Here is an 18,596-nt window from a genome sequence, read left to right as displayed (position 1 = left end):
TAAAGATTTTCTACTACCAAAGTAGTACCTACAATTGCCAGAGCTACCTAATAAAATTTATTAAGTCTTCCATTTCCTATCTCAAACATTTATAACTAGAGCTATACTTATAGAACAACTGTTTCCAAAGCAGTCAGTCACAGGCTAGGACCATGACTTACAAACCCATCATTAAAAAAGTTTCATCTATTTTTATTTTAATTGGGGCAGCTTAACTAAAACCACTTTTTTTTTTTTGTCTCACAGAAATGTCATGGCCAAGAGAATGAGATTCAGATGCACTGAGAAACCTCAAACTCACAATTAGATTCTAAAATAAGTTTGGAAATATTTGAATCCAAGGTATGCAAACTGTCAGTGTAGGTTTTGTGAAGTTAGTCTGAAAAGACTAATACTTATATGATTTTTATGACCTTCTTAAATGAAAATCTTTCTCAAAAGTTTCAGTGCTGCTATTAAAACATGATTTACCTCCAGCTGAATTCACTTCTAATTTAGAATATATCCTATTTAATTTCTAAAATATCTAAAAGAAGTTTGCGTTTCATTTTGCTTCCAATGAATTAATTACAATTGGTTGGAAAAAAATGAAAATAAACAATGCAAAGGTACAAATTACTCTGTAACGGTGTCACAGATATTTCTTTACTCTGATATTCAGCTTGGATTGTAGAAGATATGGTTCTGGGAATAAAGTATTATTTCAAATATCCCAATCCCAGTACATAAAAATGAAGAAATTAGTTGCATCATCCAACTTGGAATTTTTCAGTTGCTTTTTATTTCATAATGTTTTGATTTTGGTGAAATTCTAGATGATGTTCAAAACGTGAATGATAGTCAGAACACAGTTCTCAGAACAAATTTTCAGAAACATGAAAATAGTTGTAAATTTTTTTTTAATTACAACAATGAAACTGTTATGGGCAGGTATTCAGGGTCATTTGCTTGACTGAAAGTAACTTCAAGCATGTTTTTCTTCCAAAGAAGAGTATGTAATTAGACTGTTTCCAGTGAGGCATTTTCTGTAAGTTACTACAATAAAACTGAGTCAACTCTCTGTAGGCTCCACTGTGTGAAAAAACCCAAAACTATGCTCAGTATTTTGACTTGTCAGCCATTTTGATTTCTCAAAATTTTTCTACAGAAAACTGTCTCTTTCAGAAGCAGTCATCTCAAACCCCCATACATCAACTGAATTATTTATCTCAAGATCATGATGAACTTCAACGAAATATACATTTCCAAAGTCTTTAAATAACTAAACAAAAAATATTATTCTGTGCTCTTATATTACCTATTCAAATTTTAGTTCTACTTTATTTAAAAATAGTCTTCATTTTTTTAAGATAGCCTTTTCACTATGCACTTTTTAATTAATATATTATTTCTATTTGCAAATACAAAATACATTTTTTAAAGAATTACATTTGACTCTGACTTTTGTGTCAAAGTAAAAATAAAAGCAATTAAAAGAATATCTTGACCTTACTTTTACATATTTGTCATTTTTCTCATTGAGGAGAAGTTCAAACATGTTTTCCTTAGGTCTGTGCTTTCATTTAGGTTAAAGTTTTGTTTCATAATCCTGTCAGTATAAAGGACTCATAAAATAAACATATTTTAAGAAAAATTATGTTGCTACAAGAAAATAGCGTAACCTTGTTGTCTAAATTATAAGTGGGCCTCATGACTCTTTTTTTCATCACGACCCTTCACTTCAAAGATATCTATTTTTCCCTCTTACTTTGCCTTCTGTTCTTGTTTAGTCCACTTAAGGACTTTTGAACTATTACTAAAATATCCTGTTTAGTGAGTACACTGTTTAAAATAGTGTATAAATATTATTCTTTGCTACTAAAGTATGTCCAGAAAAAAGAGGAAATCCTTGAGCAATAAATATTGCAGATATTTAAAGGATCAGAGAGAAGACTGAGGATGAAATCAGCAAGACAAAATCAAGTCTGGCCAATTTTAATTGACTACACTAGGGTAAGAAGGTAGTACATTTAAACAGAAACAATCTATATATTAGTATTTTCAGAATAACAAACAATACTATTCTCAGTCTACAAAAACAAGTGTAAGAAAGAGAATAGAGAGGGTAAAACCATTTTGTAAAAAGAGGCTCAAATTCACAAAATAAATGGAATTATTGTGACATTTTCTCTGAGGTCAGATGGCCCTGACTTCAGAGGCATAAAACACTGAGAGGAATATTCAAAAACATAAAATGTCTTCGGGGTGAGCCACAAACAAATTAGGTAGACATCCCACCAAACAGATCATTTAGATAGGATGTATAGCTCTACACAAGTCATTTCTGAATGCTTAATCCTCATTAAAGATTCAAATGTAGACAAAATTACAGGAAAAAAAACTCAGACATATACTTGAAAAACCTACAAAGAAATTAAACTGGAAATAAATGTGTAAATGACCTTAGTATAGCTCAGCAATACAGTGGACCAAAGCATATGTAAGAAGCATGCAAGACGAAGGAAAAGATCTCCCAAAAATTATATATATATATATATATTATTATATAGAGAGACAACATATTTATATATAATAAATAATGTATTATATAAGTAAATATAGTATAATATCAAAATATCTTCATATTTTTATTTTGGTTTGTTAAAGAGAAGGCTGGAAATTCATTTCATTATGGTGCATAAGTATTTCCATGTGGGGAAAATAGCTTTTAAGATACTCTTAAACAAGGAGATCAATGCATTCAGTCTAAAAGCCAGAAACATTCAAAAAGGAAACCTAGCCGAATTCTTTAATATTGACAGTATTTTATCTCTGGAAAACTTTACTGAAAGAGGTGTTGTGTCTTCTGTCACTTGAAGTTTCTCTATGTTTATGTATTATGTCACCTGAAGTTCAACACAATTTATTAGTCTCAATGCAGTGTAACTCAGTAATATTCAAGGGCCTGTCTTAACTTAAAAGTCAGACAAAATGATCCAGTTACCATAGACACACACACACACACTTAGATATATAGAGATATAGATATATAGTCAGGAGAGAGCTTAAAAAAATTCCCCATCACAGTGAAGAAAGTAATTAGATAAATACCAGCCCAACCCCCCAAAACTTTAAATAACTAAAACAAAACAACAATAAAAATCAGATGGGATAAGGTAAAAACACAGCAAAAATTATATTCATTGCACAGTGCTTAATATTTTCTGTCAAGGATCAGAATTCCACTGTACTGAATATAGTAAAAAAGAAATAAGACCGTCCCAAATGGCTTATATTCTAAACAACTGGAAAAACACAACTATTGAACAAACAGGGTCTGCAAGGGAAGATAAGGTTACTGTCCAGGCAGGCATGTGTGAATAAATTAGATGTGACAGTGGCTCAGCCATGACATGTGGTCCTCAACCTAATCAATGGCAACATAGCAAATACTTATAGGGATATGTTGGTGCAAATTTTCCCTTACATTTGAAGCAGTTAGTTTAATTAATTGTATTTGTCTATATCTCATTGCATGCAAAAATAAAATTTCATGGTCCTCTCTATTTATTATTTTCAGACTTATTGATGTAAATTAAAATTCACTAATCAAAGGACAATCTTGATTTCCACCAATATATCTTCCCTTGTCATTGCTTTAATGTTTTAGGTAAAAAAATCTGCTGATCACCAACACTTCCATAGATTTGCTGACCATAAGTTAGCATTACAGCCCCTTAACCCTGAAGGACCAATTCAAAAACTAGCCTCTGCATTTACTGTTCATATTCTCACTACAGATATGATTGTGTCATCTTCAAAGCCATCTCTGCATTATGTCAAAATATGTCACCTCAAATATGCAATATAATTTAATAATAGTGGGACCTGCTTGTGGTGAGATAAAATTTTCATCAAGGCACATGAGAGAAGAGAGGTGAAACTTCTGACCAACATTTTCATAAAATAACCCTAATGGTAATGCTAATCTGAATAGATTTATAGCAGCTAAGAAGAGTGAAGGATGAGAAACTATAAAACTGTAACAATAAATATAATAATATTCATTAATGACTTGAGAGTTGATGTTCTATTTCTCTATAATAAATATACACTAAGTTGAAAAACCTCTTGGAATTTTGCTTCAGGGTTTACTTAGCAAAGAGTACAGTTATAACCCCATAGTCAGGTAGGAAGAATTCTGAGCCCATTGCCAAACAAATTATATACCTAAGGGGAAATTTCAGACAGAAAACAGAAACCTGAAATTTTCAGCATTTACCTACTTCATAAACCCTTATATCCACTCAGTAGATTACTATTTTTACTAATGAAATTATATAACACTGTTTAGAATTCCTGCCTCTTGTGGTATGACAGCAATGTAAGATTGAAGATTGTATTTGTTCATTTCAGTAGAAAGTGTGTGAGACTGTAGAAAACAATCTCTTTCTTATCTCTCTTTTTCTCCTAATTATTGTGATTTATGAGCATGCATCCATGCCCTATATACAAAACCAGTGAAGATAGAAGTAATTCACAAGGTCTTAGACTTACCATTAGTAAAACCATACACAGAGTCTCTGAAGGACACAGTGTTGACTTGATTACATATTTTCATTTTAAATAACGATAATGATAATCTAAACCAGCTGTAGTTATTTCAGATATCATGTTTACTGATGTATTGTTTCTGAAAAATAGTGAGTACTTTTTGATATATAAGGCTTTAGTTTTTGATAAATAAGCTTTTCAGGCACCATAAAAGACTATAAAAATACAAAATTAAAATATATTCTTTAAGAGCCCTTTATTCATGTAAAAAAAAAACAAAAAACTAGTATTTTTTCCCAGGTGAATTGTATATACTAATCAAAAAATACTGCAATATACTGAGTAGTATATTCAACACTCAATTTAATAAAAAAATCATGGTATATAATTAAAATATTTATTACTTTTTTTCAAAGCCAGAGGCATTGGTATTCATATTTTCAGATTGGATTAACATGCTCTGTTTCATCGTAGTGTATTTGTAGAAAATAAGTTCTATTAAATTTTTATTCCTCTGCATACAAGATCACCATAAGCTTCCTTGTATTGGGGGGTTTAACATTTTTATTGTTTTTATGTTAAAATAATATCAAGGCATTAGCACCAAGGAATATACCTTTAGAGTAACATAACCTAACATAGAGAAGTAATCTATGTCCCTTTTTATGAATTCTTGACTGAATCTTTGTAAGAACTGATAGTCCTAGAATTGGCAGACAAGATAGATGTTATTGGGAAGCTTCTTGAACTCTGAGGTAACATTTCTCATTTTAGTTCCCAGAACTCCTGAAAATCTTGGGAGTTAATTTTTCACACTGATATGACATTTTAAGAAAATCTATGTCACATTATCTCTTTAGAAACCAGGAAGGATGTGTATGGTGAAGCAAGCTCATTCCTAATCCTTGTATTTCAGGTGGAAAGAGTATTCAGCCTGCTTTTGATTCACTTTCCCCCCACTCTTTGCAAGGCAAATAGTCATCATGAAGCAAGGGATTTACCTTTCATTCTTAACGTGTATTTTCACATCCACTCAGAGATTAGCCAAAATATCAAAAGCACAAAAAAGCCTTGAAGAACTGCTGAGGAAATAGTCATAAACATTGGGAAACTCTTATTCCCTCCCACATTTTTCTCTCAAAACCTCTTTGGAAACTTACATTTTAGGTCACCTCCTCAACATGGACTATGAAATATAAAAATGACACACAGAAAGACTATTACAGAATTTACTACACAACAATATAAAAATTATGTTAAAAAATTATTTCCTTAATGGATTGAATGTATGTTACGTGTCACTGACTACAAATTTAATATAATAAAATTTATATTCATTTATTTTTCATGTTAAGTAGTGTCATTAACATCTGTAGGACAACCTAAACGGGTAAGGTAAGCTAGATTCGTCCCCAATTTATTTTCTACTCTGACTTATTTGAATCCAAATATCTTTGAAGACTTTGTATAACAACTTCAAAAATTCAAACAGAACCTCTAGAGAGCTTGTGTAATTTTCAGTTCACTGAACCAGAGAATAGTCTCTTAAAGCTGTTTCAGTGTTGTCATTACTTCCACCTACAAAAGAAACAGTGATGACTCAAAGTCAGAAACAAGAATAAATAAGCAAATACCATCATAAAGGAGAGCTTTCAGAAACTGCCAATTCAACAGTTTTCTCGGAAGTTTTACCTACGATGGATAACTGCAACTTTAATTTTAGTATCTGAAATACCCTGCGTGTATTTCAATATATTTCATCACTCGGATAAAGTAATAATCAGACAACCTGATTTCAGTTCTAAATTTTTCTATTAAAGAACTGATTAGAATAAATACTTTACTGAATACCATAAACTTAAATCAGGACCAAAGTGCAATTTCCAAGCCTACATAAATTAATGATGCATCTAAAAAAAATTAGATTTGAGGACTACTTGTGTGTATGGTTTCAAATAAGAATTGTCATGGTTTGAATCTTGTTTTCCCCCAGAGGCTAGAAAAGTGGTAGACCCCAAGGGGTGGAAACCCCTGGAAGTTTTGGAGTTCTGTCCAATGGGCGCTCCTGCAAAAATGTAAACATATCACAAGCTCACCGGAAGAGATGAATTGTAGTTTGGTTGTTGTTGAGGAGAGGTGGCCATGTTGTAGAGCCACGAGGAAGGGGCTCTGAGCCCCTCGGGCCCTCTGGGCCCCCCCAGCCCCTGGCTGGGGGGGCTGCAGGGACCTGGAACAGCATAAAGCTGGGCTAGGTGCCTGTAGTTATGCCGGGAGAATGTTTTCTCCATGGGCGCAGAGCAGCAGCCGGCACTGACCAGAGAAACGGTGGCAGAGAGCCAGAGATAAGAACCTGAACCGGGGGAGCAGCAGAAACAACATGCAGCACCACAGAGAAGACTCCTGGAAAGAGAGCCGAGGAGAAAGAGAGCCAGCAGCCTGAGAGACAGAGTTCTGGGGGTAAGACTGTACCAGATCCCCTAAAACTCCCTTGAGACCCCTCTTGGAGAAGAGGGACATGGACTCCTACTTTGGAGAGCAGTTTTGGACATGCAGCACCGGAGAGTGAGAGGAGCTAAGAAGCTCAGAGCGTCCTGGAGCTGGACCGGGACGGCCAGAGGAATGCGGGGAGAGTTGACCTTGGCTCTTCCCCCCCCTTGCACTGCTGCCACGGTGGCAGCCTGAGAGACAGGGCACAGAGGCCCTGCAAGGAGCTGAGTCTCCTGGAGATACCGGCCCGTCACGAAGACCCCCCTGAGTCTTCGTGATATGACGTGGTGAAACGACCTTGTCTGGGGTTACGAAGCCCACGGAAGACCCCTCGGTTGGAGGCGATGGGGCCGAGAGAGGCTTGAATACCTCCCTTGTGAGTGCTGGCAGAAATCCAGCTATCAGCTGCTGCATGTGGAGAAGACAGACAGACTGGTGCCTCAGAAGATGCTGCTGCTTAAGGACTGGAAGAGATCTGTCCTTTCCCTCCTGGACTTTTATTTGGAGGGGAGAAGAGATCTGATCATTGTAAATACATATGTCATGGTAGAGATAGTTTGTGATCATGTGTATAATGTGATATGGTATTTATTTGTACAGTCATTGTAATATATTTCCCTTTTCCCCACTTTGAGTCTGGTGTGTTTTGTCTGGAAAAACCCATCTCATATTAGGTTGAGATGTGGGAGGGGGAATGGAGCTAGGGAATTGGATTTTGGGGTTATCTCAAACCATGACAGAATACAAACAGACATTTTTTCCTTAGAGAATAAGGTCTTTTGAAATCTCCATCTTACTGACCTGAAGGCTGCACACATCCTGAAGGACCATTTCATGAAAATTACATTAAGGAGGAACTTATGTTTCATGAAAATTATCCTCTGACCACAAATTGAATTTGAGGCATCTTATTTTATGTAAACAAGGAATTCTTGGCAATGCTCTTCATGCAAGAAAAAATTAAATTAACCCTTTGAATTATGAATCCTATGAAAGTTTGAAAATATTCTACTTTTTATATTCATGTGCACATTGTGAATGAGAGTGATTTCATACTCTAATTCAAAGCAACTACTCAACCTGTCATGTCTCTTGATGCCTTAAACCCCTAATGGTTTTTTTTATTTTTCTAATAGTTATAAGACTTGTAAATTTTATAGGTAGGTTTTAAAAGCAGAAACCCCTCTGTCCCTTGTTCCTTTCCCTTGTTTATACATTCCCTAACCCTTTTACCCCATTCTATGCCTTCTATATCAACCTACCCCTGAATCCAGTAGCAGTGTTTAGTCTTTTGTCAAGGTAAAGGCCTAGACTGTTTGGAGAACAGCGTATCAGGGCCTAAACCACAGAGTACGGTCAAAAACTAGGTGACAATATACCCTTTGTACTCTGATGAAGCTGAAGATGATGAAGTAGGTGGTCCCAAAAAGACCCCAGACCCAATTCTCAGGGGGAGGACCCGGGGCGGTCCAGAGGAAGGGCCAAAGGGTGGACACATCTGGGATTGGATGGATAATGCTATAAAATGTAACCTCTTGGGCACGGCCGGCGCGCGCGTCTATATCACCTATTGCCTTGGCAAATAAACCCTTTCTTATCTCACCCCTAATTAACTGCTCCGGAGATTTTTTTCAGAACCAAAATACACCGGCAACAGTGGTGGCCCGTACGGGGAGAACTGGACCGGGGACTTCTTCAGACTGGAATTTTCATCAGCAGGAATATTCCTCAGCAAGCCGGCTTTTATCTGAGAGAAATTCCCGCCGGTCTGAGAAGCCCAGCTCCACGGAACCCACGAAAACAAGCACGGAGCATAGAGGTGAGATAAGAAAAGAGCGAATCTGGTTAGTTAGCAGCTGCGGGAAAGTTTTGTGTCCCGGGATAGGGGGCACAGATTCCTGAAAATTTTGACTTGGGCCCTCGAAACAGTCTAGAGAGTCAATTTTCAGGGGGAGGCGAACGGGTTAGTTCGCCAATTACCCAGGTCAGGGCAGGTGTTCAGCCTAGGGGCTGTTCTGGTTTTGGAGGGGACGCCCTCCGGTGCTCTGACGCTGTGGGAGAGCTGGTGGGGCTCTATAGTCGGTACGACTCGGTAAATAGCTGAGAGGTTACGTTAACAGCCTCGTGACCTAAAGGTTGTCGGTTTGAGACCCAGTGTGTGTGACTGGTTTGCTTTTGTTTTGCAAGCATGGGTTGTGTGGATTCAAAAGTTAAGATCCCTAAAGAATCCCCCCTTAGTTTGGTTCTAAAGCACTGGAAAACTTTAGCTGGTTCTGAGACACCTTTAAAGAAGGAAGAGCTGTGTAGGTTGTCTCTAAATGCTTGGCCGTTGTTTGGACAAATGAGAGGGATAGCATGGCCGAAATTTGGTCCGTTTGAACTGGATACAGTGTTTCGGTTGATCTCGCTTCTTCATGTAGAACAGAGGTGGCAGGAAATTCGATATGCAGAGTTGTTCTTGTTTTTGTTAACACGCCCTGAATTGGGTATAGGAGATAAGGAAAACGAAAGTTCAGGAAAGATGGAAAAAGCAGAAATGGTTTTAGGAAGAGGGAAAAGGAAAGATCGAGTTAAAGCTGCTCCTATCCCACAAATACTATTTAAGAACACCGGAGAGGATGATTTGGATATGTTGATGTCACCTGACAGGAGAGAAAGTAGCCCGGGAGCTCCACAAATCGGACTCCCTGCTGCAGCGGCGGTGGGGGGGGCTGGAGCTGCCGGGGCAGTGGTTGCTCCTCCTGGACCGGCTCCAGCTGGACAGGCGGGAGCCGTGGGGGGACTCCCTGGCGCGGGCATGGCTGCGCCAGGGGGAGTTGGAGTCTCCGGGGGAGTTGGCTCCGGGGCGGCGGGAGCTGCTCCGGGCACAATCAGTACAGGACTTGCTGCCATGGCAACAAGTACAGGAGCAGGCACTGTGGGAGTAACAGGTCTGGGGCCATCCCCAGCTGCTGCGGCGGCAACAGGGGCAGGGGCCACAGCAGCAGTGGCAGGAGGGGCAGGGGCGGTGCCAACAGGCGGAGCCTCTGTCCTGACTGACTCGGGAGGTGGGGCTGGAGCCGCCCCCTTTCCCACGCCTCCCCCTCCCGAGGGGGAAGCTTCCATCCTTGGGGGAGGGGGAAGAAAAGAAGAACCGAGGGAGTTTCCAATCTCTGCCTCTCACGAAAAGGGAACAGAAACGCACAGACAGGGCAAGCCGATTCCAGCTGCAGAGAGAAGGGAGAAGCGAGGGTTACCACCGTTTGATAAGGACACGGAAGCAGAGGGTGAATTAAGTGATAACTCGGGGGAAGGAGAAGCCGACCAGCCTGTAGTAAAACCGAAAGGAAAATTGGCTCGCGAAGTGTTAGCTTGCCCCGATCCGGTTGCAAGTAGAACAAGGGCAAAAGACAAGCCACCGTTAGAAGCCCCCTTAAGACAAGCCGTGACCAATCAAGGCACGGTATTAATAAAGGCTCCTTTCTCACTGGTTGAGTTACAGCAATGGAAAGATTGTGTGGGGGCTTATAGAGATAATCCGGAAAAGATGGCAAATTATGTCCAAAGAGCAATCAAATCTCAGAATCCTGATTGGAATGATCTAGAGGTTATGATGGATACTTTATTAGACCAAACAGAGAAGGAAATGGTGAAAAGAGCTGCTCAAAAAGCAATAGAAATACAAAAAACCTCTGGGCAGTTTCCAGGCGAAGATGTCAAAGATATCTTCCCCCTCACGGATCCTGGATGGGATCCTAATGTGGCAGCAGGTTTAGGAGCTTTGAAACGTTATCAAGATTGGGTAATTTATGGATTTCGGCATGGAGTTCCGAAGGCGGTGAACTGGTCCAAAATGTACGAGGTTAGACAAGACATAAATGAGTCACCTACTGATTTTCTAAATAGATTGAAAGATGTTATCAGAAAATATACGGATATCGACTTAGAGTCAGAGATGGGAAAGAAAAATCTGTTATACTTATTTATAGGGCAGTCCACAGATGATATAAGAAGAAAACTGCAGAAGGCAGGTGGTGATAGAAGGAATATTAGTGAGCTGTTAGATGTAGCCTGGACGGCATATCAAAATAGGGAGCAGAAAAGGAAAACAAGGGAACAAGAAGGTGGCTACAAAGAGCCTCATAAACGTAACCCCAGGTATCAGAGGTCTAACCACCGGCAGGACATAGCCGATGACAGATGTTCTAACTGTAAGAAGAAGGGACATTGGAGAAGAGACTGCCCGGAGCTGAAGGGAACTGAAAACACACTTCCCCCACCACCACCCCCAGCCCCCCAACTGACTGTGAATCAGAATGTATGAGGGGGACCGGAGGTTTCTTACCCAGCAGAGCCTCTGGTTACAGCTAAGCTGGGGGGGGAGAATGTTGAATTTTTGGTTGATACAGGTGCGGCATACTCTGTATTAAATACTTTGGAAGGGAAACTGAGCCATGAAACTGTAACTGTGGTAGGTGCTACAGGGGTAAGTGAAACAAGGCCATTTTTTAAACCTTTAAAATTCAAACTGGGCAAACACTGGGTAACTCATCAATTTCTCTATATGCCAAATTCTCCTAAGCCTCTACTGGGTAGAGACTTACTGGAAAAATTAGAAGCTGAAATTAAATTCACCAAGGGGGGAGACATAAAGGTTATAATCCCAGATACTAAATATGTCGAGGCAGCTGCTTTCTTTATACAGGAAAAACATGGAGAAATCCCTGCAGAAGTTGAAAATGCTGTCATACCTTTAGTCTGGGCCAGCGAGTACCCTGGGAAATCAAAGCAAGCTGAACCAGTAAGCATCGCACTCAGGCCAGGAGCAGCCCTGGTAAGGCAGAAACAATATCCTTTGAAATTAGAAAGCCGAAAAGGCCTAGCACCTATAATTGAAAAGTTCCTCAAATTTGGTTTACTAGTAGAATGTGAATCCAGATTTAATACCCCCATACTGCCCGTGAGAAAGGCTGATGGCAAAAGCTATCGGCTAGTCCAAGATCTTAGGGCCATTAATAGAATAACTGAGGACATTTACCCAGTGGTAGCCAACCCCTATACACTGTTAACCACATTGACAGAGGATTTAGGATGGTTTACTGTACTCGACCTCAAAGATGCCTTTTTCTGCATTCCTGTACATAAAGATAGCCAGGAGATTTTTGCCTTTGAATGGGAAAATCCTGAGACAGGGAGAAAAACGCAACTAACCTGGAGAGTTCTTCCACAAGGCTTTAAGAACAGTCCAACGCTTTTCGGAAATCAGTTGGCAAAGGAACTGGAGGACTGGAGAAGACAGCAGCAAGAAGGAGTTGTCCTGCAGTATGTTGACGACATCTTAATTGCAGCCAAAAACCGGGACCAATGCATCGAGCTCACTGTAAGTCTCTTGAACTTTTTGGGGCTAAGTGGGTATCGGGTCTCGAGAGAAAAGGCACAGATAGCCAAGGAGATAGTCATCTACCTGGGACTTGAAATCTATCGTGGGCATCGGCGACTCAGTACAGACCGAAAAGAGGCCATTTGCCGTCTCCCAGAGCCCCACACTGTACGAGAGATGCAGGCTTTCCTGGGAATGGTAGGATGGTGTCGGCTGTGGATAGCTAACTATGGGTTGCTAGTCAAACCTCTGTATGAAGCCCTGAAAACGGCCAAAGAGGGAGTTATAACATGGACAGATGAGACCAGAGATGTGTTTAAGCAACTGAAACAGTCCTTGATGTCAGTTCCAGCATTAGGACTACCAGATTTGACTAAACCGTTTGAACTGTTCACACACGAGCAGTTAAATGTTGCTCTGGGGGTATTATCACAAACTCTGGGAAGCCAACGAAGAGCTGTGGCTTATTTCTCCAAACAGCTGGACAGTGTTAGCCAAGGGTGGCCGGGGTGCCTGCGAGCTGTCGCAGCAACTGTTATCCTGATTGAAGAAGCCCGGAAGCTCACCCTTGGGCAGCATATCACTGTGTATGTACCCCATGCAGTTCAAGCTGTGCTTGAACAAAAGGGAGGCCACTGGCTATCCCCCAGCAGAATGCTTAAGTACCAGGTTGTGTTGCTGGAACAGGACGATGTTACCTTAAAAACAACATCTATTGTAAATCCAGCTATGTTTCTGTCTTCAGCACTAACTGACAGTGTCCCCGAGCATGACTGTTTGCAGACTATAGAGGAGACTTACTCCAGCAGACCAGACCTGAAGGATGAGCCCCTGGAAAACGCAGACTGGGAACTGTATACAGACGGAAGCAGCTTCATGCGAGATGGTAAACGCTTCACAGGGTATGCAGTAACAACCAGAGACGAAGTGATCGAGGCAAAAGCCTTGTCAGCAGATGTGTCATCCCAAAAAGCAGAATTAATTGCACTGACAAGAGCCTTGGAACTGAGTGAAGGAAAGAAGGTAAATATCTGGACTGACTCAAAATATGCATTTAGTGTTGTACATGCCCACGGAGCCATCTGGAAGGAGAGAGGACTACTGACAGCCCAAGGCAGTGGAGTCAAGCATGCAGACCAAATCCATGCGCTCCTGCAGAGTATTTGGAAACCAGAGGAGGTAGCTATTATGCATTGTAGGGCCCACCAGAAGGGGAAAACAATTCCCGAGTTGGGAAATCAGTTTGCTGATCAAGCAGCAAAAAGGGCTGCAGAAAAAGGCATCTTGGCAGTAGTGCCACAAAAAGAAATTGATTTGACAAAATACACCCCTAAGTATGATGAGAGAGACAATCAGCTAATGAAATCATTGAAAGCTGAAATCAAAGAAGGGGGGTGGGCTGTTACCCCTACCGGGCAGGTTGTAGTCCCACCACTGCTCCTTAGGGAAATAGCTCAACAGGAACATGAGGCTACCCATTGGGGAACGGAAAATCTCCTGAAACATCTAAAGAAAACAGTAATAGGAACAAATATGACCGAAGCTGTGCAGTCTACGGTAGGTAAGTGTGAGATCTGCAAACGAAATAATCCAGATACATCAAAGAGAGTGGTACTAGGGGTAACAAAAGCTGGAGACCAACCCGGAGATTACTGGCAAATAGATTTTGCTGAGTTACCACCACGGGGGGGGTACAAATACATCCTTGTACTAGTTGACACTTTCAGTGGATGGCCTGAAGCATACCCCTGTCGCACTAATGCAGCAAGGGAAGTGGTAAAAGCTTTATTAAACCACATAATTCCAAGGTTTGGGGTTCCTCTAGGAATGGCATCAGATAGAGGAACACATTTTATTGCGACAGTAGTAAAAGAAGTATGCCGCATCCTGGGAATTGTCTGGGACCTACATACCCCCTATAGACCTCAGGCTAGTGGCAAAGTTGAACGAATGAATGGCACTTTGAAAATGCAAATTAGTAAAATTTGTCAGGAAACATCTATGTCCTGGGTTCAGGCTTTGCCACTAGCTCTGCTGAGAATTCGTATCCAGCCGAGGCGGAGGGATAACATAAGCCCCTATGAAATATTATATGGAAGACCATATCAGGCACCACACGTACCAGGGGATGTACACTTAAGAGGGAGAGCTGATTTACAAAAATATTTGATTGCTTTAGGCTCTACTTTGCAGAAGCTGCAGAAGGTCATCGAGTTATCCAGACCTATAGGACTGGACACCCCTGCTCACCCATTCCAGCCAGGAGACTGGGTCTACGTCAAGTGGTGGAACAGTGACCCCTTGCGAGCCAGGTGGAGAGGACCTTACCAAGTCCTGCTGACCTCCCTCACCTCCGTCAAAGTTGCTGGCAGAGAACCCTGGTTCCACTACTCTAGAGTCAAGAGAGCATCAGCTCCTGGGACAACCAACCAGACAGAACCAGACACCGACGACGAGGATGTGGAATAGACTGCTTGTTCTGTGTATTCTGTTCATGCAACCGGTAACCATGAACCGAGTTTGGGACCAAAAATTGCATGTGGCCCTAGTCCAAAACGTATCTAAAATTCTCCGAAAAACGGAATGCTGGATTTGTACTCAAGTACCAGCAATTGATGATGAGAATAGTGAGTGGCCCCTAATTGGCATTTTACTAAACGAGACAAACTTCGGTAAATCCATGATGAATTTCCCAGGGTCCTGGAAGCCAGTTACAGAGGCCTATTACCCAGTGGCCCTAAGTAATGTAATTTCTAATCAGGATGTTGTTCCCTGTATGATCATAAACGCTACAGGAAAAATCATTCTCCCCCCCTACTGTGATAAAAACAATTTAAAAGAAGAAATAAACCCAGAAATTGTTGCAGGGATGGCACAGTTCCCTTTGAGATTAATTCCTCCCCAGGGTTCGGGATGGTATTGGATTTGTGAAAAGGAAGCCTGGAAAGTTTTGCCTCTTGATAAAGATCGGGCCTGTGCTCTGGGGGCAGTGATTCCAAATATAACAATCCTCGATCCAATTGATGAACCAGAATGGGAAAGACCCTATCCAAAAAGAGTGAAAAGAACTAGCAATCCCCTCATTGAGCACCCTACGATTTTCCATAGCATAATCAGAGCTTTAATCCCATCTCTAGGAGTGAGTGAATTGGAAAAGGCAATTGTAAATATTTCGGCTGTTATGGAAAACATACAAGATCACACTCTGGATGCAATTGAAACCCTGAAAGAACAGTTCCAAAGCTTGTCTCGTGTGGTAATACAAAATAGAATGGCCCTCAATTTTTTGCTAGCCTCACAAGGAGGCGTGTGTAAAGTCATCAATACCAGCTGCTGTTCTTACATAGATCAGACTGGTAGAATTAATAATGATTTGGCCGCAATTCGAAATCAAACCGAAATTTTTCATCAGATATCTCTGGATGATGTCTCCCTAGGTTTAGGAGACGTCCTCAACAAACTCACCTCATGGTTACCGAACTGGACATGGATGAAACAACTGTTTATCTTAGTATTGTATATACTTAGTGTTAGTGTAATAGCTCACTGCATGCACCGATTTTATAGTTGTTGTAAGTGTAGGTAGTAGAGATTGGACAAAGACCTTTGGGTTTTGTCCAGTCTCTAAGGGGGGAACTGATGCCTTAAACCCCTAATGGTTTTTTTTATTTTTCTAATAGTTATAAGACTTGTAAATTTTATAGGTAGGTTTTAAAAGCAGAAACCCCTCTGTCCCTTGTTCCTTTCCCTTGTTTATACATTCCCTAACCCTTTTACCCCATTCTATGCCTTCTATATCAACCTACCCCTGAATCCAGTAGCAGTGTTTAGTCTTTTGTCAAGGTAAAGGCCTAGACTGTTTGGAGAACAGCGTATCAGGGCCTAAACCACAGAGTACGGTCAAAAACTAGGTGACAATATACCCTTTGTACTCTGATGAAGCTGAAGATGATGAAGTAGGTGGTCCCAAAAAGACCCCAGACCCAATTCTCAGGGGGAGGACCCGGGGCAGTCCAGAGGAAGGGCCAAAGGGTGGACACATCTGGGATTGGATGGATAATGCTATAAAATGTAACCTCTTGGGCACGGCCGGCGCGCGCGTCTATATCACCTATTGCCTTGGCAAATAAACCCTTTCTTATCTCACCCCTAATTAACTGCTCCGGAGATTTTTTTCAGAACCAAAATACACCGGCAACACTCTATATCAAATAATGATGCATTGTGTATATACATAAATAAACACGTGTGTGGCTATACTCCCATAACAAATGCTGTCCGTGTTATGTGGAAAATACTTTAAAAGTGTTAGACTCATTCATGTTAGTAAATTCAGTGGAAATTCATTACATTCATTACAAATGCAGAAAGAATTAATTTAAGAAGACTTGTGACAGTTCTTATCTTTAAGGAAGAGTTTCCTAGAAATTTTTTTTTCCTTTTGTTGGAAATTGTTATTAATAATCACAGTATTTCTGAAATGCTTTACTAACATTTCTATGAGCCACATAGAACTTTATTATATAAATCTTAGCTCCATAGTAATAGTCATTAGATAGCCAAACTAAAATACATGAGTTGTTTGATATGATGAAAAAAATTGTCAGCTTTATAAGCTTGATCCAGTCCAGCAGGGAGCCACCAACCAGCCAGGGGTTGGACCACTTGCCCCATGAGAATAGGCTGAAGGAGACAGGTTTGTTCAGCATATAGAAGACCCGACTTTGGAAGGACCTAAGAGCAGCCTTTGGGGATGTCATTGAGAATATAAAGGTAGGCTTTTCACATTAGTGCATGACAGGAAAATAAGAGACAACAGATGTAAGTTAAACTAAGAGTGATTAAGATAGGATATAAGAAAAAAAATTCTGATATTTAATATTAAATCTGATTACCAGCCAATCTAGGCATATCATTTTTTTGATTTTAAAGGCGCAGACAAAGCAATGGGAAATCTGGGCTGATCTTATTTGAAGCTGATTTGACCAGGAAATTTGGTTAGTCGTCTCTCAAGGGTCCTTTTGAAAACATGTATACTGTAACTTTTCTGCTCCACAATTCATGCACCTGTTAGTGCAATTCAAAATGTAATTTTTTTATCAGAGTATATAAGTGGTGGATCATTCTTTTCTCTAGAAGGTAATTCTTGTCAGTAAATATGACTTCTCTCATTGCATATATTTTAGGTTGCTTTTTCATCATGTTTTAAGTCTTTTTTTAATGAGCTTTAATTTAATTTTATTATGTCATATTAATATTTTAAATATTTATTTACCTCTTTTCATTATTTTGCCCATTGCTATACAAAAGATGTTTAAATAAAGTTTCTCTTAAAATAATGAGTTGAGGCAAGAAGTTTTACCAAGGAAGGTACATTATTGTCACTAATAGTTTTTAGAAGTTTGCCACGCAAACATTCATACTGGAATGAGAGTAAATGGTGAAATGGAAAACTTTGCTAGTAAGTCAAAACAAAATTAAAAAATAAACATTGGCTGCAAATAGTTGTACAAATTTGTTTTGTAGTAATGGTTACTCAGTAAGGCAACAAGTGAGTAGTTTCAACAGAGAAAACAATACACAGGCAAAAAGATAACTGCTACATCTACTCTGTGAGGTAAAATATTTGTTTCTACTCAGTAAAGACATTTTACATTATTATGAGCTGCTATATAAAAATATCAGATTAATGTAAATAGCAATGAAAATGAGAGGAAGAATGTAAAATATTATTAGCAAAAGAATTTAGAAAACCACGATATCTGATTACATTGTTGTATAAACCCATGGTACATAGATATTCTGAGTGCTTCATGCTGTTCTAATCATTCTGTCTCAGAAAGATACAGCCTGTGAAAGTACAAAGAAAGATGACAAGACTGATCAAAGAAATGGAACAATTTTCATATGAAGAAAGACTTAATAAACTAGGACTCTTCAGCCTGCAAAACAGACAGCAGGGGATAGATGTGATAGATGAACACAGCATTGTATAGGGTATGAAAAAATTGATTAAGGAACAATTATGACTCTCTTTCAGTGTCCAGGAAATAGGAACATCAGGTGAAATTATCAGGCCAAAGGAACTACATTTCCACACAGAGTAAAATTAAGTTGTGGACCATATCAAGAGCTGTGGAGACCAAAAGTGTAAGGAGGTTCAACATGTGATTAAGCAATTTAGTGAAAAGTCTATCAAGCTCTGTCAAATACAAGG

General features: G+C 39.8%; 1 protein-coding gene across 1 annotated transcript; it reads left to right on the top strand.

Moving 5' to 3' along the window:
* Window positions 1–11,316: 11,316 nt before the first annotated feature.
* Window positions 11,317–15,078, top strand: LOC127472129 (uncharacterized). The gene is made up of 2 exons (XM_051789827.1): window positions 11,317–12,379; window positions 12,860–15,078. The coding sequence occupies exons 1-2, from the start codon at window positions 11,564–11,566 to the stop codon at window positions 14,846–14,848; spliced, it is 2,805 nt and encodes a 934-aa protein (XP_051645787.1). The 5' UTR covers window positions 11,317–11,563; the 3' UTR covers window positions 14,849–15,078.
* Window positions 15,079–18,596: the final 3,518 nt, after the last annotated feature.

Source organism: Manacus candei, unplaced genomic scaffold (genome assembly GCF_025592945.1).
Source record: "Manacus candei isolate 608988 ecotype Guabito, Panama unplaced genomic scaffold, ASM2559294v1 h1tg000028l, whole genome shotgun sequence".
Classification (NCBI taxonomy): Eukaryota; Metazoa; Chordata; class Aves; order Passeriformes; family Pipridae; genus Manacus; species Manacus candei.
The sequence above is the reverse complement of the archived record's forward strand: the minus strand, read 5'-3'. Positions and strand labels throughout refer to the sequence as shown.